Raw genomic sequence first — 21,156 nt, forward strand, 5'->3', positions numbered from 1 at the left:
ACTGGGGATATGCCCGCAACCCAGGTACATGCCCTTGACCGGAATCGAACCTGGGACCTTTCAGTCCGCAGGCCGACGCTCTATCCACTGAGCCAAACCGGTTTCGGCAGGACCCGGATTCTTACTGTGACTCGGATTGTTCCATTGTTGTTGTGTTTCAGTTCCAGATAAGCAACAAAACCATCCAAGGCTGACCGCAGGACCAGCTGCATTGAATAATGACCACCCTGCCCTGGTGCTGGCCAACCAATCAGTGCAGATCACAACCCTGAAAGGACACACATGGAAAACTGCTGACCATCATTCTATTAAGATCTTTTTTGGGGGGTGAGGGGGTCTTCCTGAGCCACGCGGGATTGGCTGCCTCCTGCAGGGCCCCTACTAGGGATCCAGTCCAGACCAGGAATCGAACTGTGACCTTCTGGTCGATGCTCAACCACTGAGCCACACTGGCCAGGCCGAAGGATTCCTTTCTTTTGTTAATCCTCACCCCAGGATAAGAGTGGAAGGGAGGGGGAGAGACAGAGAAACATCCCGTAGGCACCCCGATCAGAACCCGGGCTGGGGATTTAGCCTGCAACTGAGGTACGTTCGAACCCGGGACCCTTCAGTCCGCAGGCCCAGGCGCTACCCACTGCGCAAGCCGGCTAGGGCGGATTCCTTTGAAGTTACGTTCCACTCACCCAGGCAGAAAGAGAACCCCCTCGCTCAGGCCCCGCCTCCACCCGCCCGCCCATTAACGCCACGCCCACTAGGTCGCACCCGTTTCCATGGCGACGCGGCATTAGGCCGGGGCTGCCCGGCCACCGAGGGGAGGAGCAGCGGCGGCAGCTGCGGCGACATGAACACAACAGGGGCGGCGGCCGGGCAGCCGCCCCCCAGCTCGGAGGCCCCGAGCTCCAGGAGCGCACAGCGCCCGCGCCATCGCACGTCCGCGGCCCTCCACAACCTGGGGTATCCGGCCGCGCAGCTCGGGGTCGGCGAGGCGCAGAAGCGGGTACTGGACCTGGAGAAGAGCCTGCAGTTCCTGCAGCAGCAGCACTCGGAGACGCTGGTCAAACTCCACGAGGAGATCGATCACCTGAAGCGGGAGAACAAGGGTGAGTGCAGGTGGCGGCCGGACACCGCGCCCCCGCGGCGGGACCGGAGAGACCAGAAGACCCGCCTCCCTGGTCTCTATCCTCAGCACCGAGGCAGTCCGTGGACTCTAGAACACGCCGGTTTAGGGAGGACTCCGGGCAGCAAGCCCACCCCGGGTCCTGCCGCGGGGCTCAGGCTCCCTACCCCAGACCAGCCCCACCCCCCTACCCCCTCCAGTCATGGGTCTGTCTTCATAGAAGGTGGCCTTCTGGTCAACTGCCCATCTGGCAGGGCGGGTGTGGCTGCATCATTTCCCAGTCACCCGGTCAGACTTTTCTGCAGGCAGGGCCAGGCCCACCTCATTTTTAAAACTTTTAAAAAAGTAAAACATACCCTCAAAAGTAGCTCAGTGAACTTTCACACACTAAGCACACCCAGATCAAGGGCAGATATGCTGGCCCAGCAGGATCCCTGGGCTCCATCCAACCTCTCCCCAGACATCTGGGACCCTGTGCCCTTGTGTCTCCTCAGGACAGACCCACTTCCTAATTTTACACCCCTCGAGGCTCCTCAGCCCCCTGAAGCAGAACTTGAGGCCTCCACCATGGGACCCTGCCCGTCTCTCTGGCCTCCCTCACACTTTAGCTCTCCCTGTCTTCTTGAGTCTCACCCCAGTCCCTCCCTGATACCAGCCGTGCCTTGGGCACTTGGTTGTAGCACTGACTACATCTGCTCACCCATGGCCAGGGGCTCCTGGAAAGCTGGGTCATCCTGACTCATCCCTCTACCCTTGGAACCAAGCCCCCCACCTGGCAGAGGGTGCCCTGTAGATGTCATGGATGAAGGGTGGGATTTTGGGTGAGGCTCTCATGCAGGGCTTTGGCTCAGGGAACAGCCAAAGGCATTCCCAGCCCTAAGGAGCCCAAGGCAAAGTCTTGGCCCATGGGGCAGGGTCCCTGAGGCCTCTTGGGGACTCAGCAGAGAGAGGGTGGGAAGGGCAGGGCAAGCCAAGCTTCTCTCAAATGGCTGTGGCTTTGAAAATGACGAGAACATGTGCTTGCTTCCAGAGCTCCATTACAAGCTCATAATGAACCAGAAGTCAATTAAGAGAGGTAAGACTGAGGCCCTCAGTGCCCGATGCGAAGTTACCACTGTCAAGAGCAGCCCCTCTAAACTGCCTGTGCCCACCCAGCTGCTCTGGCCCACGCACTGTCCTAGTGGTGAGGGGTCCTGGAGGCTCTGGACAGACACTGCTGCACCCAGCCATGGTCTGGGTGACAAGCACAGGTGCCGCTCTCAGGGAGCCCAAGGACTGAAGTCTGAACAGTAGGATCAGTGGGCAGAACAGCTGCCAGTGGGGTGCCCAGGCCTGCCCCTGCCTTCCCCAGCCTCACTGCCTTGGTGAGCTCTCACTTGGCTGCTGCTCTGGCCTCTCCTGTGTCCCTCTGAAATGCTGGGGAGCCCAGCCCAGCCCTGTGGCTCTGGCCTCTCACTCCCTGGGAGCCTCCCTACCATCTCAGAAGCAACTGTGGGGTCTGGGAGAAGAAAGTGCAGGACACAGAGACCTGCAGCCACTTGTCCAAAGTCCTCCCTCATCTGAGGCACATTGACTCTACCTGTCCCCCAGCCCAGCCCAGCCCAGCCCAGCCCAGACTGCTTTGGGCTTGTTCTCCCCACTAACATTTGGGCCAGGCCTGACACTGAGTGGTGAGTGGTGCCAGCCTGGAGTGCTCCAGTCTCGGGGGGGGGGGGGGCAGGGGGGTGCCCGAGGTTCTTTCTTCCTGGGGGACACAGAGAATGGGATATGGGGGCCTGACTTTAGTGGGCAGAGCAGCTCCAGTGAGCTGTCCTAGACACACAGTGATGCCCATTTAGTGTCCCCAGTCCTGCAGTGTGTGTGTGTGGGGGGGGTGCGGGGGTCCCCGAAGGGACATCAGGAGAGGTTGTATGCCTTCAGGACCTGCCTACTTCTACGGCCCCAAGCCCCCTCCTTTGTGGCCTTGGCTCCCTCAGGCACTGGCTAGATCTGGGGCTGCCTCACCAGAACATCGGGGAGGGCTCTGCATGAATGCCCGGGCCCAGGGCCTGCAAGGCCAGGAGGCGGGCGCAGGAGGGCCCGGCCTCTTGCTGTGCAGAAGCTGCTGGGGAAGGTGGAACATAAGCATCCTTGCTGCCATCTTGGGTTGAACCCTGCATGTTCGCCCACAGGTAGCATCAACAATTCCAACTTTCAGGCCGTCAAGCCCATTCCAAACTCAGTGATGTCAGGTGAGCCTGCCAGCACCCTCAGTGTGCTTGGGGGGGAGGGCAAGTGCCCCACTGTTAGGCAGCCCTGGGGGTGGGGAGATGGTGCCTTTGCCAGGCCCCAAGGACCTGAGGGTTAAGGGGCAACAAAAGGGAGCCAAGAGGGTGTGGTGAGCTGAAACCACCAGAAGGGGGCTGGGCTGGATGGGACCGGGCTGTGGGTCAGCCGGAGGGAGGGAGGCTGCAGAAACAGTGATGTCAGCGAGGCCCACCTGGAGCGGGTGGTGGGCAGACGTGCTGACAGCCTCTCTGAGTGTCTTCCAGGGACAGGGTGGGGAGCTGGCTGCCCGGCTGGTAGTGTCCCCGCTAAGCAGGCAGGACGCAGGTCCGATGGCCCCGGCGCCCTTTGCAGCACCGAGAGCCTCTTCTCCCCACGCTGCCTCCTGAGAGGCAGGCATGCTGATCGGGAGCCGCCCCGGCTCTCAGTTGGACCCAGGCAGGCCATGGATCTTGTTCCGGGAAAGTAAACCTGGGGGTGGATCAGGACCTCTCATTCAGTTTCATTTTGTTCCAAGTGGGGTTCTGCTTTAGTCAGGGGACAGCTGCAGGGCCACCCACACCCAGCGTTTTCGGAAGCCTGGGAAGAGACTGGCCCTGTTTCAGGAGTCAGAGCGTTCAGGATGCTCCGCCCTCAAGCTTCATGCTCAGACCCTCCTTCCTGTTTTCCAGCAGGAGGCTCTGCTACCATCTCTCCTTACCAGGAGGAAACTGAGGCAGGGGGCGGGGGTTCCTTGGGCACACACAGCTGATCCTGGAGGACTTGGGCACAAATGCTTGATGCCCGCAGTAATTGGCCCTGTCTGGGTCTGACCTGTAGCCAACTCTCAAAACAAGGCCAGGCCTCAGCCCAGCTCCAAGAAGACAGACTCAAAAACGGATGCTCTCCAGAAGACAGACCTGGAAGAGAAGACTTCGGCTGCTGCCCTGCTTCACAGCAGCAAGTTGGACAAAGCCCCCGTGGCACACAGGCCCTCCAGGTAAGGCATTTGGAAGGTTCACACCCTGGAACCAGCCCATTGCTTTGCCTTCCTAATGGGCTGGCCTCCAGCATGAACTAAGCTGGGGGTCCTACAGGGCCCCTGTGCTGACCTGAGCCCACCAGAGGGGCCAGCAGCAGCCCCTAAACCAGGGGTCCTCAAACTACGGCCCGCGGGCCACATGCAAATACAAATATTGTATTTGTTCCCGTTTTGTTTTTTTACTTCAAAATAAGGTATGTGCAGTGGGCACAGGAATTTGTTCATAGTTTTTTTTTTTTTAAACTATAGTCCGGCCCTTCAACTGTCTGAGGGACAGTGAAATGGCCCCGTTTAAAAAGTTTGAGGACCCCTGCAACCATTTACTCAAATTTGACCTCCAAACAAGCTTGCTTTTCACCAAGAAGAGAGTCAGGTTTCCAGGCTCCACCTGGGAAACTCACTTGGCCATTGGAAGGCACAGTCAGCAGGACACCCCAGGTTTTGGAACTTCCCTGAAAAGCAGCAGGGAGTCTGTACTTTGCACCAGAAAAGGGACCCGATTGTCCCCCAGGCGGTACAGCCAGCAGGACAGGCTCCTGCTTCCCTCTGCACAGTCCTTAGATTCCCTCTTGACCAGTTCTACCAAGTTTGGGGTCAGGACAGCGTGAAACACACATGTGCACCTGGTCATTGGGGAGGAAGAGATGGGCCCAGATCACTGGCCCCAGAGACCCCGGTGCAGGCACCCTGGTCAGCAGAAGGCAGCCAGGCCACCTCTGGCTGCTGCACTGACTGTTTCAGAGATGAAGTGGAGACCTTTTATCCAGACGCCACCTCGGTGGCAGGCAGCCAGCACAAGAGCAAGCAGGTGATGGGGGTGCCCCGCCTGATGAACCTGCCCCCCCACTTGCGCAAACCCACCTCACTCCAGCAGTGTGAAGTGGTTATCCGCCAGCTGTGGAATGCCAACCTCCTGCAGGCCCAAGAGGTGAGGCTCGGGTGGTGGGGCGCAGCCCTGGCGGCTCTGCAGCCTTGGCCGCCATGCCTTCTCCCTGTCTTCCAGCTGCAGCATCTCAGGTCTCTCCTGGAAAGGACCCAGAAGTCATCCCAGGCTGCCTCCGAGGAGGCGGCCCCGAGCTCTCCCAAGTGAGTGCCCAGTGTGGCTCTTGCCCCAACACAGGAGGGGCTGGTGGTGCAGGGCTCACTGCTTCCTCTTCCTTCCCCAGTGACCAGGAAGCTATGCAGCTCTCCAAGGTCCCCACCAAGGGTGTCTCTAGGAAATGGTGAGTCCAGGGGCACAGGATGGGTGGGGCACCTGCAAGGAGAAGGGGGCGGGGCACAGTGGAAAGGAGGCCCTGGCTCTGCTGCCCACCCTCTGCCCCTGCCAGCCTGATCCTGAGCCCGATTCCCGTGTCAGAGCGCGCCATCCTGCCCGCACTGAAGCAGACCCTGAAGAATAACTTTGCAGAGCGGCAGAAAAGGCTGCAGGTGGTGCAGAGCCGGCGGCTGCACCGCTCCGTGCTCTGAGTGCCTGCCCTGAGCAGCCTGCACCGTGGTCCCGGCCAGGCCCAGGTCACAGCTGGGGACACTCACCCTCTCTAGACAGCATTCCAAAAAAAAAAAATTTCACATAAACCAAACTCACAGCAGATAAAGTCCTTGGTCTGAGAACTGAAAAACGTTTATTTTCTTGCTCAGTATTTTGCTATTCTGCATTTACACAAGAGCGTGTTAAAAGTATTACTTCACCTGTTGAAGAATAAAGCTTGTTTCTCCCAGTACTGAGTCTAGTCCCTCGCTGGCTGTCAGGTGCTGCTGCCCTGGGAGGCCCCCAGCTCTGCGCCCTATAATGGGGTGCGGGGGAGAGGGCGCTGGCGGCCGCCCTGGAAACAAGCTTCGTGTGCACCCCTTATTGGCTTCAGGGCCTTTCCTGCCTGAGCTGCCTTCTGGGCACAAGCACTCCTCAGGGCAAGACGATGTCCACCTACCTTGGCAACATCTGTGTCCACACTGACATCGGCGATGAGACACACTGCTGAGCCCAGCGTCGTCCGTGAAGGGCCACAGTCAAGGCCCCAGGAGAATGGTCCTCTGCAGGGTGCTGGGCCTACCCCGTGATGTCCCCACCCCCTGAGGGCCTCACATCTACCCCTCAATTGCCAGAACAGCAGCTTCCTCTTATATCTCATGGGTGTTTCTCAGGGCTAATCTCTGCCTCCTCCAGCTTCAGGGAACAGGGACTTTGCCAGAAACCTGGAGGTGAACCAGGACGAGGCATCAAGTCAGATGAGGGTGAACTGAGGTCTGGGCATCCATGGCCACCTCCAAGCTGAGGGACCTGGCTCAGCCCTGACAACACCCCTCACTGAATAGTAGGCTCTGGACTCATAGGGGTGGGGTGGGGCATAGTGACAAATTCATGACAAACACAGGAATAATAAATTTATTATAAGAACCACAGAAGGTATAGTAGTGCACATACAAAAGAGGGAACCTCTGAACCAGAGGGCTGGCTGATGCTTCATCAGGGAGCCCTTCCTCTCCAGAGTGGCTCTGAGGATACCAGGTCCAGAGGATGGCACCCTGACCCAAAAGTGAGCCCAGCTAGTGCACATGGTGCCAAGGACAGGGCTCCCCCAGAATGCTCTGCTCCCCAGGACCCCCAGTGCTGAGCAGGCCCCAGGGCTTGAAGGGAACATGCCGTGAGGTGTGAGGTCCAGCTGGTAGTGGTGACTTGCAACTATCCACAGGCCAGACTTCCTTTGAGACACACGGGTGCCCCTGGATGCGGGAGCCTCCCTACGGCAGGCCCCGTGTGAACCCACACTGAGCAGAGAATTGTGTGTGTCTTCAGGGTTTCCTACAGAAACGGGGGGAGTGTTTTCTGGCACACACACAAGGGCTGTAGCAGGGCCCTGACTTCTCCCTGGGAGTCAGGGGGGACAGGGGCCCTGCAGGTGCCAAAGGGACAGCAGCTTGAGGAGCGCAGGCCCGGGGCGTGTCTGCCACTCCTACCACAGAGGACTCCAGAGCCCGTCCCATCCGGTTCAAGTGTGGGGAACGCTTGGTAGGTCCCCAAGGCAGAAGATAAAAGCAGGAAAGCTAACCTAAGCCCAGGCTCTCTAGGGAGCCAACACCTAGAAGGGTCCGACACAAGGTGTGTGTCCTCTGTGGCCCCAACAAGGCTGCCAGCCGACCTGTGGTCCCTGGTGGGCTGGCAGCCCGAGATGCAGCAGTGGTGGTGGCTAGGCAGCCGAGAGGCAGGCCTGGTGGATGCTCTCCGCCCAGGTGTTGAGCAGGGCTGTAACTGAGTGCTTGTCGGGGAGCTGCAGCAGCCTCGAGGTCATGCATCGGTGCACCGACTGCAGGAAGGGGTTGGCGTCTGCAACAGAGCAGTGGGTCTTGAGTACTGCCCTCCTCCAGGACAACGGGCCCCATGCAACTCTTGTATGGGAACCTGCCCTCAAAGGCAGAGCTGGCGTCTGGGGCACTTCCAGCCACGGGTACCTGGGAGGCCATCGCCCATGCACCGCTGGTGGCTGTCAGGTCTCCCAGGCCCAGTGTCACTGGACAACTGCAACATGAGTGGACTTGGAACCCAGGGCTTTCCCTCAGGGATGGCCTCAGGGCTCTAGTCCTGGTCCTCTGTGTGCCACGTCTGAGCCTCATGGGGACTCATCAACAAAGCCCTCTGGGCCTCTGAGCGCCATGTCACCCAGATGGGTTCCCCTGAGCCCAAGCTCCTGTCTGTCCGCCCAGTCCAGGGGGATTGCAGGCCCGGGGCGTGTCTGTGAGCCTGCAGAGGCCCACAAGGGCCACTGAACAGCTGGGCCGGGGTCTGCTCACTCCTCACCTACTGTACGCCGACGCCCGGAAGTTGCAGGATAAAAGGACACAATGGGGGCAGAGACCCTTCTTTCTCCAGTGGCTGTGGGGCAACGTGCTCTTGTCCACAAAGGGGAACCAGAGGAGGAAAGGGAGGGCCTCAGCTTGGGCGGCACATGGGGAAGCCTGGTTGCTCAGAGCTGACCCTGCCTGCCCTGGGTCCCAGGCAGGGACTCCCACAGCTGCCCTCTTGGCTCACCCACCGTATTGCCACTGCCGGTCGACCCACAGCGGGCTCTGGGCGGGGTAGTCGGCGGGCACACTGAGCTGCAGGGGCGGCACGCTTGGGAGGTCCTTGTCATCTGCAACACAAGAGGCTGCGCCGTGACCCGCCCGCCCCGCCCGCCCCGCCTCACGGCCCTGCTCTGGTGAGGCTGCCAAGCCTGGAGGACACTGGCCCTAGGGCCTCAGGCAAGCAGAGCCCCCCCTGGACAGGAGGGTTGGACTTCCCTGGCACAGGGGAGAGGGGACAGTGCTGGGCTCATGGTCCAGCCTCGGAAGACGTCCCGGGCCAGGGCGTAAGGATCAAGGAGGACAACGCGCAGCTCCTCTGGGCCTGGGGCTGTGGTGTGGGCCTGGGTGTCTGTAGGAGGCTGAGCACAGTGCACAGTCCGGGTTGGGCCAGTTGAGGCGAGGCCTGGAAGCTGTGTTCTTAGCACCCCCATGGCCCGGAGAAATGGTGGAGCCCTGGGGCTGGGCTTGCTCCCCGCCCGCCCTGCCCTCCCCGGTACTCACCCAGCTTGCATATCAGGTGGACGGTGCCGTTGTTACTGCAGTGAGAAGGGTCCAAGTTCACCAGGAACTTGGGGTCTAATCTGGCCACCTCGCCCTGGAGCACGTTGGGGATGCTCTGCCGCTCATCCTCTTCAAGCTTACGCTTCCGGGTGCACACCACCGGTGCCCTGGAGGAGGCGATCGTGGTGACCACACTGGCTAGGCTGTGGCCTGTAGTCCCACACCTGCACCCACCTCAAGGCTATGCCCTGGGCTGTACATACGTGATGGGTGGGCCATGGATGGCCGTCATGGCTGGCACGAATGTGCGGTACAGGGAATGGTTGAAGACGGGCGAGCGGATGTTGGCCAGGACGGCATCCAGGAGCGGCTGGCACAAGTACTGCTGCTTGGTTGGTGGTACCGGGGGTGGTGGAGGCGTGGGCTGGTACAGGAGGGGTGAGGTCAGCAGCCTCCTCTTGGGAAGGCTTTCCTGAGCCCAAGGCCCTCATCCTTACTTACAGCCACACTTCCCAAGGCTCCCCACCACCTCCAACCCCTGCACACAAAGATGGCCAATCCTGGACACAGTCTCTCCAATCCCCTCCCACCAGGGCCTGGCCTACTGCTTGGCAAGTGGAGGCAGGGTGTGGAGGCAGCTTAAAGGAAAACCCACAGCTTGGATGTTGGAGGAAGCACCCACAGGCGACAGCTGGAGGGCAATTTCTCCCACCTCCCCACCACCCACAGCAGACCTACCTGGAAGAAAACTCCAAGCAGGGTGCCCAGGCTGAGTGGTGAGCCCCCTCTGCCCACCCTGGACAGTGAGGGCAGCTCTTAGCCTGTGGTTCCGAGTCACTGTCGGGTGAGCCCTGACATTCCCTGCTGCCTTCAGAACCTCACCAGACCACAGGACCCCACTCACCACCGCCATGTCATTCTTGAGTTTCTCCAGGGCGATCTCACACTTCTGCAGAGTTTTCAGAGGGCACCTGTGGGGAGAGGGTACGTGGCTGACCCTCTGTGCAAGAGGATGGGAGAACTGGCAGCTCTCGTGTGCTAATCCAACCACACCCATCTGACCTCCCCTGGACAGTCAAGCCGGGAGCCTTGGCTACTGGAACCATCCACAGGAATCCAGAGCCTAAGGGCCTGGTGGTCCCACCCCAGGAACTGCTCAGTCCTGATCAGCAGAACAAGGCATAGGTAGGCCAGAGGCCCAAATGAGGGGTCAAGCCAAGAAGGCCTGTGGGCCATCAAACTCCAATAGGCCAACCCCACAGTGTCTAGCACTCTGTCCAGACAAGCAAACCAGGAAGGAGACACAGTCTGAGCCAAGGGAAGTAACCTGAAGGCCAGTCCACACGCAGTTCTGTGGCGCTGGCCCAGCTCTGGCGCTGTGTCGAGAACCTGGCACTCCATCGCCTCCAGAGTGCTTCTTAAGGCTCTGTCTTATGAGGGCCCCAGAAGCTGATGCTGGAGTTGGGCTGTGAGCTGGGCTGGCCCACAGCTGGCACAGGTGGGGGAGGGGCTTAGAGCCTCAGCAGACACATCTAAGTGGAGCCCCAGGCCCTTCCCTATACTCTGCATTGTCCTAGCCTGGCCAATGAGCAGCCTGGGGCGCCCATGAGCTGTGGGTGTAGCACCGCCCTCCCTGGGGGCCGAGGACATGCTCACCTCTTGGAGGGGTCAGTCAGGATGTCCAGGAGGCTCTTCATCTTACTCAGGTCCTTTTTTCTGTCTGGAACAGAAGAGGGGATACTAAGACACAGCCTGGGAGTCTGCCACTCCCACCCCAACCCCCGTGCAGGCCCCACCCTCACCTTCATTCTTGTCGATCTTGTTGATCATGCGGCGTAGGGGCTCGATGTACTTGGACAGCTGCTTCAGCTTGTCCAGGTACTGCTGCTCCTCGGCCTGGCTGGAGCCCGCTGGGCTCATGACGGAGCTGGGGTTTACTGCAGGACAGAGGCCGGTGAGCCCAGCCAGTCCACAAGGCCCGACTCTGCAAACCCTCAAGGTGGGGTGCTCGGGCTCCAAGGGGCTCGGGTTTGCTCACCCCTGACAAGCGAGGCCTCACGAGGGTGAGAGCGTTGCCCTCAGCATCTCAACTCCAGGGCCAATGTGGGTGACAGGATTGGCCCTGGGTCGCAGGCTACGCCCATCCCCAACCCGACTTACCAGGGGTGTTTAAAGGTCCCGGGGAGGGGACACTGAAGTTCTGCGGGGTGCGCGCTGTCACTGGACTCTGGGAGGGCTGTGGTGAGGGGCTCGGCAGGAAGCTACTGGGGGATGGGGCAGGGCCGGAGCTGCAGCAAAGGGAAAGGGAGCGTGTCTGTGAGCTGTGGGCACCAGCAGGGCCTTCCCTGTGAGCCAGGCAGGGAGGGGCACCCCGGCCAGGCCTACCTGACGTTGGAGTTGGGCTGTGAGCTAGGCTGGCCGGGCTGCGGGGACGGCTGTGGGGGAGGAGGCATCGACTGCGGGGTCTGCACTTGCTGGCCCGGAGACGGCGAGGACAGCATGGTGAGGCTGTTCTGGCTGACCTGGAAGTGGAGGGGGCTCAGCCTGCTCGCCTGCCACACACTCTCACTCCCACTGTCCCCTTGTTCCCACCCGCTCAGGCTTGGAGACCCCACGTGGCTGCACGCACAGCCCCGTCTCTCTCTCACAGCCTCACTGCATACCCTTGTCTTTCTCTGATGCCCTGCTTCTCAAATACTAATACAGGTACGTGCCCCACCTCTCAGGTGCACACACACACACGGTGACCAAGACCTGGTGGGGTAGCCCTTGCTCCATGGCGGGAGACCCACGAAGAACTGGGTGTTCTGCGCTGAGACAAACATCCCATGTGCCTGCCTTTCCGTGTGGGAGACTGTGGAGTGGGAGGCCAGGGAAGGCTGTGGCCTTGGAGGAGCTCTCCTCTGTAAACCCCGCTCTGTGATGGGTGAGACCATCCTTCACTTAACGGGAGCAAAGTGGCCCAGGCCAGCCCTCACCAGCATGCCTCGCCTGGGGCTCTGGGTCTGGACCCGCAGGTCCCACTGTCCCGTGAGTGGCTCAGCATCATTCTCAGAAGCTGCTGCCTTGTTTGCAGAGCCAGGGCTCATCCTACTCCCTCAGTCCTCACTGAGGAGACACAACAGTCAACTGCACGCTGTCTTCCCTAGGGAAGTGCCTGTTCCCCTGTGAACTCCATAGGATGAAACCACATGCCCTAGAGCAGTGGTCGGCAAACTGTGGCTCACGAGCCACATGCGGCCCCTTGAGTGTGGCTCTTCCTAAGCTTTAGGAGTACCCTAATTAAGTTAATACCAATGTACCTACCTATATAGTTTAAGTTTAAAAAATTTGGCTCTCAAAAGAAATTTCAATAGTCGTACTGTTGATATCTGGCTCTGTTGACTAATGAGTTTGCCGACCACTGCCCTAGGGCTCTGGGACAAGGATGTGTGAAGCAACCACTTTCCACTGCAAAGCTCAGAATGGCAGTTCCAGGTGGTGAGGACAGCTATGGGGAGACGTCTGCCTGCCAGCCCTGGGTTAACTGGCCTCTCCTGGAATAAGCCCCAGAGAGAGCTGCCTCGCCCAATACTGAACGATGGTGGCATAAAGGCCCGGCCCCTCCACACATCGGGTCACCCCAAAGGCCCTGCCAGCCTGAGCACTCCCAAGGGTTGGTGGTGACTTCTCCCACAGCTTAGTCAACCTCCTTGCCCTCCTAGCACCACCTCAGAGCCTGCTTGGCATAGCCAAGCCCACACCCTGCCTCCTGAACCATCCAGTTCCACAGACCGACTGCCCTCTCCCACACACTCCTCCACCATGGCATTGGGCGTGCTGGGTTAGGACCACTCGGAGTGGGTCGCTGCATTCCAGTCCTCTTGTCAGGGAGCAGGAAGGAACGTCTGAAAGAGCCCAGATCCCACAAGGAAAACAGGATGCCACCTTCCCTATCCACCTACCCCATGAGGCAGGTGGGGGCAGGCACAGGGCCCTGCCCTTTCTCCAACACTGCCTGGAACAAGCTCCAGGAGCCAATGGCCTCTCCTCCTGTTCTCCAGCTTCCTCCCCACCCACTGAGTGTGTGGGACAGAGCTGCAGGGGGCACAGAGGCCCATCACAGCACTTCCAACATGGCTGGGTCAGAGAGGCACCAGCTCAAGCCAGAAGTGGAGGGACTGGAGTGAGGGAGCTTGAAGGGAACAACATGGTTCCAGGTGTTTCATGTTGACCTCAGCAGGGCACAAACGGCCTGGAGCAGCTTAGCTTCTTGCCCTCCTCCCCTCCCCTTCTTCCCCCTCCCTCTGTGTAGGATGCCCTCACTGGGCCTGGATGCACTGAGTCCTGGGGCCCCATGACCCCTGCACTAGAACATAAGCTCTAGAAGCTACTCAGGTGCCAACAAACTCCCAGAACTAGGAAGGTGAACAGGTCGCCTCAGAAAAGTCCATTCAGAGAACCACATGGTGCCAGGGGGGAGGCAAAGGCCTGAGGGCCCTACCCGAGACCTGGCACCCTCCCTGTAAAGGCCCCTCCCCACCTGCCCCCTGAGCCCCAACCCTTCCCCGACTCCAACCTGCTGCCACTCCCTGCCCTACAGTCCCTGAAGCTGCACCTTGCCTCACCCTCTTCCTGCCCCCAGGTCAAACCCTTTCACCTGGCTTCTCCCTGACCACCTGGGCCCCGCAGGCGCCCCACCTGCCCCAGAGTGCTTCAGCCTCTGTTCAAGCAGCTGTCCCTTCGAAGATGTTTGGCTTTTGTCTGTTGGCTAAAGCTAGTGCTTCTCTGAAGGGGAATGAGGCACCTGTAGCAGAAAGGCCACTTCACAGTCCACTTCCCACCTAAGTGTCTGAAACTGTACAGAGGGGGGCAAAAGTAGGTTTACAATTGTGAGTACACAAAAGTTTATTCTTGTTTATTATTTACTGTATTATTTTCCCTATGAACTGTCAACCTACTTTTGCTCTGCCCTGTATTTTAAGAGGCACCCTCAAGCACTCAGAACATGGGGAAATAGGGTACACTTTGCTCACATCCTCTGCTTTTGGGTTCCACGGAGCCACTGACATACACAGCTCCCGAGGCACCAGACTGAGGGTCTAAGACACAGTGAAGAACAGCCTGCTGAGCTGGGCGCGTGAGCTCAGTGGCGCTGCCTCTTCTCCAAGCCCCTCTCTCATGTCCAGCCCTGAGCTCTGGCTCCTCTGGCCCCTGTAGTCAACACTCTTTTTAATCGAACCTGGGACCCTTCAGTCCGCAGACCAATCCTCTATCCACTGAGCCAAACCGGCCAGGACTGTAGTCAACACTCTTAAGGCTGCTAAGGGAAACCCCTTGGCCTCCGACATCCGATCTTCGCATCTGACAGCTCCTCTGGAAACATGCCCAACTCCTGTTGGCGGCAAACATTAGCCCTCAGAGGCCGTCAGGACGCCTCTCTGGCATCAGTGCTGGGAGGCCCACGGCTCCCAGGACTCCTGAGTCCTGAGTCACCAATAACACATCTGAGACAGGAAGCAGCCACCCAAAGGCCCATGTCAAGAAAAAACTGGCCTAGTGAGGCAGCTAACAAGACAGTAAGCCCTGGTCCTCAGGTTCATGCCGGGTCTGATTGGCCTCTAGGACAGAGGAGAGCAAGACAGCTAGCTGTGCTGCCTCAGTCTGTGCCAGGCTCATCAGGGGAGAACTGCATTCCAGCTCTGAATCTTTCTCTTCTGGCACATTCTGCCACAAACATGGGCATGTCTATCACAGCTACTGGCAAAGCCATGGAATGCTGCCACCCCATCACCTGCACATCACTCACAGGAAGTGAAAGCTCCGGTGGAAGTGACCGACTCAAGGTCACATGTCCAGCAGGGGAGCGCAAGCACCTCAGCGCCATCTGCTGCCCAGGGGAAGCAAGGACAAGTGGGGGAAAGGGGGTCTGCAGAAGCCGGATGGAAGGCCAGGTGGATGCAGAGAGCAGGCAAAGAGCAAGCAACCAGAGGCGGAAGGGCGGCGGGGCCGAGGGCAGCAAGGTGGGTGTGGAGAGCCTTGTGCTGCAAAGAAACCTCAGGGGAGGCTGGCAGCACCATGCACTCCAGCCTTCTTGGAACCACCCACATCCACTGGACATCCCTGGAACTGCCCCACGTTACTGGTCTCCTGCACGTGATGTGTCCCCAGAGTCACTCTCTAGAGCAAAGTGAGTCCCACTGTGGAGCCACCTGCTTATACCCACCAAGGGAGTGCTGGGACAGGAACCCATGTCACCCCTGGACTCCCATGTGGGGGCGCCGTGTCACCCATGTGTCTGGCACAGACTTCTGCTTGGCTACGACCATCCACATCCCTGAAGCATGCGCACCACAACATGAAGATGCAGCCAGGAGATGAGCTGGAGGAGAGGCAGAGACGCTGGAGCCTCGGCTCAAGAAAGACTGATGAAAGAGGATCTGACATTCTAAGCTGCTTGTTTTCTTGAACCCAACTTGTTGCCAAAGGTAAACAAAACAGACAGGCACTCTAGATGCTGAAGCACACCCCGCTGTGGGCTCTGTGCAGGTGCCGGGGGTTGACAGTAGCCACATGCCATGCCATACGGACATGCCAAGGTCAGGAGGTGTCAGCTGCTGAGAGCTTGGGTGAGACCCTTGTTAGGACAGCAGGTGTGGCTCCTCAATACATTCTTTAAAAAAAAATTTTTTTTTATTGATTTCAGAGCGGAATGGAGAGAGAGAGAGAGAGAGAGAGAGAGAGAAAAACATCAATGATGAGAGAGAGTCACTGATAGGCTGCCTCCTGCACGTCCCACACTGGGGACTGAGCCTGTAACCTGGGCATGTGCCCTGACCGGGAATTGAACCCTGACCTCCTGGTTCAGAGGTCGACGCTCAACCACTGAGCCATGCCAGCTGGGCTCCTCACCACATTTTTAAAAAATCGTTTTTAGAGAGAGAGGAAGGAAGGGAGGGAGGGAGAGAGAGAAACAGAGAAACACTGATTGGTTGCCTCACCCTGACCGGGGATCAAACCCACAACCTAGGTAAGTGTCCTGACCAGGAATTGAACCCATGACCCTTTGGTGCACCAGACAACATTCAACCAACTGAGCCACACCGACCGGTGCTTAATGATATATTTTTGGAATAAGCTATCTTTTTTTAGAAGGGACTGGATTAGAAATACACCAATTCTGGAACCATGAACAACTGAATGCCCAAGGTGTCTCTGGCCCTATGTGTGCGTGTATGTGTGTGGGAAGATAAGAGATTTAAACGCTGGAAATATCAGAGAAAGGCTGGGGCCTATAGATGTATCTAGGACTATAGATGTATCTCCCTGACAACAGAAAATGAATGCTAAAGTTTTGGCAAATCTGAGGTTTTAACAGCAAGCCCATTAAAATGGGAAGAAAGTCCCATAAAATAAGGAAACCTCATCTCCAATTTATTCTCAAAATCTTAAAATGGTGCCTGGCCCATGGAATGCACATGACTATTTGTTAAACAAATATACCATAGAAGAATTTCAAATTTCCTATCATGAAAGAACCAGAAATTCGTATCCCTGAAAACATGTAATGTACACAGAAGTCTTTATGTACCTAGAAAGAGGGGTGTGGTAAATTCTATGCTCTACACAGCACACTCTACAGCAGCACGGTCTGACGACATTTTGCTTCCATGGACTGACTTGTCTGATGATCTGTGGTGTCCAGGATGACAGTCACTGATTTCCCCATGAGGTTACCGGGCACTTGAAATGTAATTAAATTTCAACTGACTGTAACTTGAGAAACTCAATTTTTAATTTTAATTAATTTAAATGTAAATAGTTACATATGGCTAATAGCTATATAGCATTAGACAGCACAGCCCCAAAAAGCCAAACTACTTGCTTAGCTTCTGTTTTATTTTACCATGAAAATGACAACAGCATAACTATCTAAGACACTAACTTAGAAACAATGTTTTATTGCTTTTAGACAGAAAGGAAGGGAGAGGGAAAGGGAAACATCAATCAGCTACCTCCTGCATGCCCCCTACTGGGGAGCCCAAAACTAGGAATCGAACTGGTGACCTTTCAGTGCATGAAATGAGCCACAACCACCAGGGCTAAAACACTAACATTTTTCTTTTTTTAAATCTATTTTTATTGATTTCAGAGAGGAAGGCTGAGGAAGAGAGAGAGATCAAAACATCAATGATGAGAGAGAATCATTGATTGGCTGCCTCCTACATGCCCCCCATTAGGGATTGAGCCTGTAACCTGGGCATGTGCCCTGACTGGAAATTGAACGATGATCTCCTGGTTCATAGGTTGACGTTCAACCACTGAACACTAACATTTTAAAAAATATTTATTTTTACTGATTTCAGAGAGGGAAAGAGAGGGAGAGAGAGAAACATCAATGAGGAGAGAGAATTAATGATCGCTGTCTCCTGCACGCCCGCTAATGGGGAATCAAGCCCACAATCCAGGCATGGCCCTTGACTGGAATCAAACCTGGGACCCTTCAGTCCACAGGCCAACACTCTATCCACTGCACCAAACCAGCCAGGGCAACAGTAACATTTTTAAAAGATATTTACTCCCACATTCTCTAGAAAATGAAAACGCCAGAACTATCCAAAATATTACAATAAAAATAAGCCCAGATATTTACTCACATCCCCTCAAGAAACAAGCCGGGTTTGGCCTCATGTAAGCTTGGTTAGGTACTCTGAGAGCCACTGTGAAGGAAGTCACAGAGATTACAGTGTGTCTCACAAAGGCGCTCAGAGAACCCCAAGCTTCCCAGGAGCCCTGGGCACCGCCCCGTAAATACCTGTGCCGAGGGCTCTCTGCCCAAAGGGATGGAGCTTGACTGGACAGCAGACACAGCGGTGGTGGGCGGGAACCGGGCTCTTACTTGCATCCCGCCTTGGGCCAAGGCTTCGGCGATCATCTTGAGGACAGAGGGACAACAGACAAGGTGATCGCAACAAAGAAATTCAGTGCAGGGGCAGGTGGAGAGGGGTGTGCAGCCTCCGTGACAAGTAGCTCCATGACAAGGGTGAGGGGCCTTCAGGGGCTGGGGGCAGTCCGGCCTACATGTTCAAGCCCACAGCATGGAGGCCCACCTAGGCATCAGGAATCTAGAGGAGCCGCCAAGAATGCTGCCTCCAGACCTTTCTATTGTGTTGGATGCAATCCTTCCTCGAGCCTCTGACCTGCTGATGCGCCCACAGAGCCTTCAGGGCCAGACCTCAATGGCCAAAGGGTGTTTTTAGGAGACCGAGCTCCTGGGACAGACTTTGAGAGAGTGCGCTCCGCCAAAGCTGGTCAGAAGTCGGCTGTCATTACAATGGGGAAGAGGACAGGTAAGCCAGCTCACCTTTCCTTCCCAACAGGCTGCTGCCTTATGCAACCACCTCCGAGGGCCTGCACTCAGACTGTCCCTGTCTCCTCCAGGCGGCTAAGTTTCTACCGGGGAACCAGTTTATCACTAAAACCAGGGAGAGGTGGGCAAGGGAAGCCTGGGCCTCCGCTTAAAGTCTCGAGCTCATGAGGAGGTATGCCTCCCCCAGGGACATGGGTCAGGTCTGTCCTTAAACATACAAGATGATTCCAAATTCCAGAATTCCAGCCTGTCCTGGGACCACTCTCCTCATCAACTTATGCTTCTGAGAACATCGGGGCAGCACTGTCGTAGGTCAAGGCCTGGCTTGCACTGCCGGGAACCAGTGGCCTCCTGAGGCCTGGCCATTCTCACTCTGGGCTAGGATGGAGAATAGGCCTGTATGCACTCCCAACTTTTCAGGTGAAACCAAGCTATAACAACTCAGCCCCTCAGAAAGGAAGAGGGGTGACCATGGGGAACAAAAACATCCGTCCCAGGAGGGTGTGGGCCGGTCCATGAGACTGAAGCGAAGCGGCACTGATGGCGATTCAGTCCACGCAGCGAGGGGGCGCCAGGCCAGAGCTCAGAGGCAGGGGAAGGGGCTGAGGGGAGATCTCTGGCATCACAACTGTGTTCCACACTCACATTCACGGGTCCCATGCAGCAGGCACCGCAAGCTGGGGGTGACACAAGCAGGATCAGGTTCCAACCTGAGCCTTCCAATAACGATGGGAATGGGGCAGCCCTCACACTGGGCTGGGAGAAGACATTTCTGCAGCCACCCCAACAAAAGAACTCCCTGGGGGTGGGGGGCGAGGAAGGTATTCTGGTGTCTGCCAAACACGAGGGTGGTCCTGAAGAGCCCACCGCTCACCGCCCAGTTTAGACACAAAGTGGGATGTTGGGGAGGGTGTGAGGACAGGAAGCCTGGGGAAACATGACTCTTACCCGAACCTACTCCCCAAGCCCAGGGTGGGGCCAAAAGCAGCTCTGTCCTGGCTTCGGCTCTCAGCCCATGGGCAGATGGGGGTAACAGTAAACAGTGTCCATTTACAGCCACCAGTGGGTTGCACATTAGGGTCAGTGGCCACTAAAAAGTGCTCTTGCCAGAGGGAGAAAGATCTGGAAGTAAGTCAGGTGGTACAAGAGAGTTGCAAATTTTTTCCATGAAGAAATGGAAGTAATAAGGAATGAATGCTTAAATCTAATGTGCTGCTGCCTGGTTTTCTTGTAACTGAGAAATCCTGGGAGGAAAAGCTCATTTTCTTTTAACCACAAATTCTAATGAAAACACGGGAGTAGTGTTTACTAGATCAGATGACCCAGGCAGCAAACACCCAGCAACTCATTCTCCCATTCTGCTGAGTGACCACATTTCTTTACCTCCCAACACACATCCACCCAGAAAGGAATTCAAGCTCCATCCTTAAGGCTGAGGGCTGCGGGCCTGGCTCCTCCATGGTCAGTAGGCAGGAGGGCCTGGAAGGAGGACAGAGAGCGTCCACACAGGGCGGCACATCAGGGAAGTATCTATTTTTTTTTTTTTTTTAATCTTCACCGAGGATATTTCTTCATTGCTTTTTAGAGAGAGTGGAAGAGAAGGGGAGAGCCAGAGAGAAACATCAGTGTGAGAGAAACATCAATTGGTTGCCTGCCACACCTGTCCCGACCAGGGTCAGGGATCGAGCCTGCAACCGAGGAACATGCCCTTCACCAGAATCAAACCTGGGACCCTTCAGTCCAGGCCGATGTCCTTTCCACTGAGAAAAACTGGCTAGGACAGGGAAGTATCTCTGATGATAATGCTTTTGTAACTTGAAAGTTATAATTAAGACTGTTGAACTCCGAGGGAAGGCAGGGGAGGGGTGAGTGGGAATGAACCTGTATGCATATATGCACAACCCGTGGACACAATGAGGTGGTGAGGGCCTGGGGGAGGATGGGAGCGACTGGAAGAGATTAAGGAGGGAAAAAGGAGGACCTATGTAATACTTTCAACCAAGATTTTTTAAAAGTTCTAATTAAGTTTCCATAGACCAAAAAATAGAATGTTGAAAGATAAAAACATAGGGACTGTTTGGAAATGGAGACACATTCTGTTCTGGTTTTATATGCAGTCACAGGTAGCATTTATGAAAGAAACAGAAGTTAGTGCAGCTACCCTGTGTGACCTAATAAGTCCCACTGTAGTGACAATGACATCAACTTTCTCATTTACACAAATAACATTACATACGAGAACCAAACATCTACATAACAGGGCACACCAATTTTCGTAGCACACCACACACCGAACTCAGCCCCTGGTTGAGCCCTGGCCACTCATCAGGCCACCCCACCATGGAGTGTTTGACGAGGCACCTCTTTTCTGTGCCGAGGGGACAGAGTTGAGAGACGAGGCATGGAGGGCTACCAGCTCAAGCTCAGGCTCAGCACTTCTTTCACAGAACCAGCACTTGCCCCTGCGAGCAGCAGTTCACATATGTAAAGCTGCGGCACGTGGTCACCATGTCCTGATGTCAAATGCATGGGCACCACATAGGAGTACTAGCTTGCATCTTTAAACCCCTAGTAGACGACTGGCTGACACAATTCAGGGGCACCAAAATGGCCCAGTGACTCACTGGTAAGCATCAGGAAACCATCTAAAACCCAGCCATGCATTAGACATGCATCCCTGGTAACAGTAAAAAAAATGAAAATAATCTCAGGATCCAAGAGCAGTACATAAATTAAGGACAGCAGGATATATTCATAAAAGGAACACTACCTACAGAATAATGTTGACTGAGATATTTTCATTATAAAACGTTTTACCTCTATTGTAATATAATAGCCATACAC

At 56.4% G+C, this 21,156-nt stretch overlaps 2 protein-coding genes across 13 annotated transcripts in view; one reads left to right on the forward strand and one right to left on the reverse strand.

Moving 5' to 3' along the window:
* Positions 1–770: 770 nt before the first annotated feature.
* CCDC74B (coiled-coil domain containing 74B) lies at positions 771–6,123 on the forward strand. Of its 8 annotated transcripts, none has more exons than XM_081113594.1 (8): positions 771–1,100; positions 2,148–2,192; positions 3,289–3,348; positions 4,202–4,361; positions 5,145–5,331; positions 5,407–5,489; positions 5,570–5,626; positions 5,732–6,123. In XM_081113594.1, exons 1-8 carry the CDS (start codon positions 842–844, stop codon positions 5,868–5,870), a joined length of 990 nt encoding a protein of 329 aa, XP_080969720.1. In that variant the 5' UTR covers positions 771–841; the 3' UTR covers positions 5,871–6,123. The 8 variants fall into 8 exon arrangements, with proteins under 8 accessions (XP_080969720.1, XP_080969724.1, XP_080969722.1 ...); XM_081113598.1 differs by having other exon boundaries at positions 787–1,100; positions 5,761–6,123; XM_081113596.1 differs by having other exon boundaries at positions 812–1,100; positions 5,145–5,489; positions 5,761–6,120.
* Positions 6,124–6,770: 647 nt separating this feature from the next.
* MED15 (mediator complex subunit 15) overlaps positions 6,771–21,156 on the reverse strand; it is a 62,685-nt gene continuing 48,299 nt past the window's right edge. For 2 of the 5 annotated variants that reach the window (XM_081113587.1, XM_081113588.1), the window contains 10 exons: positions 17,758–17,877; positions 11,349–11,485; positions 11,124–11,251; positions 10,766–10,900; positions 10,620–10,683; positions 9,868–9,934; positions 9,227–9,387; positions 8,964–9,130; positions 8,432–8,530; positions 6,771–7,725 (listed from right to left, as the gene is read on the reverse strand). In XM_081113587.1, coding sequence (XP_080969713.1) covers positions 7,589–7,725; positions 8,432–8,530; positions 8,964–9,130; positions 9,227–9,387; positions 9,868–9,934; positions 10,620–10,683; positions 10,766–10,900; positions 11,124–11,251; positions 11,349–11,485; positions 17,758–17,877 — 1,215 coding nt within the window. In that variant the 3' untranslated portion in view covers positions 6,771–7,588. Of the gene's footprint in view, positions 7,726–8,427; positions 8,531–8,963; positions 9,131–9,226; positions 9,388–9,867; positions 9,935–10,619; positions 10,684–10,765; positions 10,901–11,123; positions 11,252–11,348; positions 11,486–17,757; positions 17,878–21,156 lie in introns of all 5 variants that reach the window. The other 3 variants (XM_081113590.1, XM_081113589.1, XM_081113591.1) reach the window with 2 other exon arrangements.

This window comes from Myotis nattereri (assembly GCF_964212035.1).
Source record: "Myotis nattereri genome assembly, chromosome: 19".
NCBI classification, from domain to species: Eukaryota; Metazoa; Chordata; class Mammalia; order Chiroptera; family Vespertilionidae; genus Myotis; species Myotis nattereri.

Coding starts and splice junctions, on each gene's coding strand:
- CCDC74B (XM_081113592.1), top strand. CDS start 842: ATGAACACAACAGGGGCGGCGGCCGGGCAGCCGCCCCCCAGCTCGGAG. Junction 2,193..3,288: donor CCAGAAGTCAATTAAGAGAG/GTAAGACTGAGG, acceptor GTTCGCCCACAG/GTAGCATCAACAATTCCAAC. Junction 5,627..5,731: donor AAGGGTGTCTCTAGGAAATG/GTGAGTCCAGGG, acceptor TGCCCCTGCCAG/CCTGATCCTGAGCCCGATTC.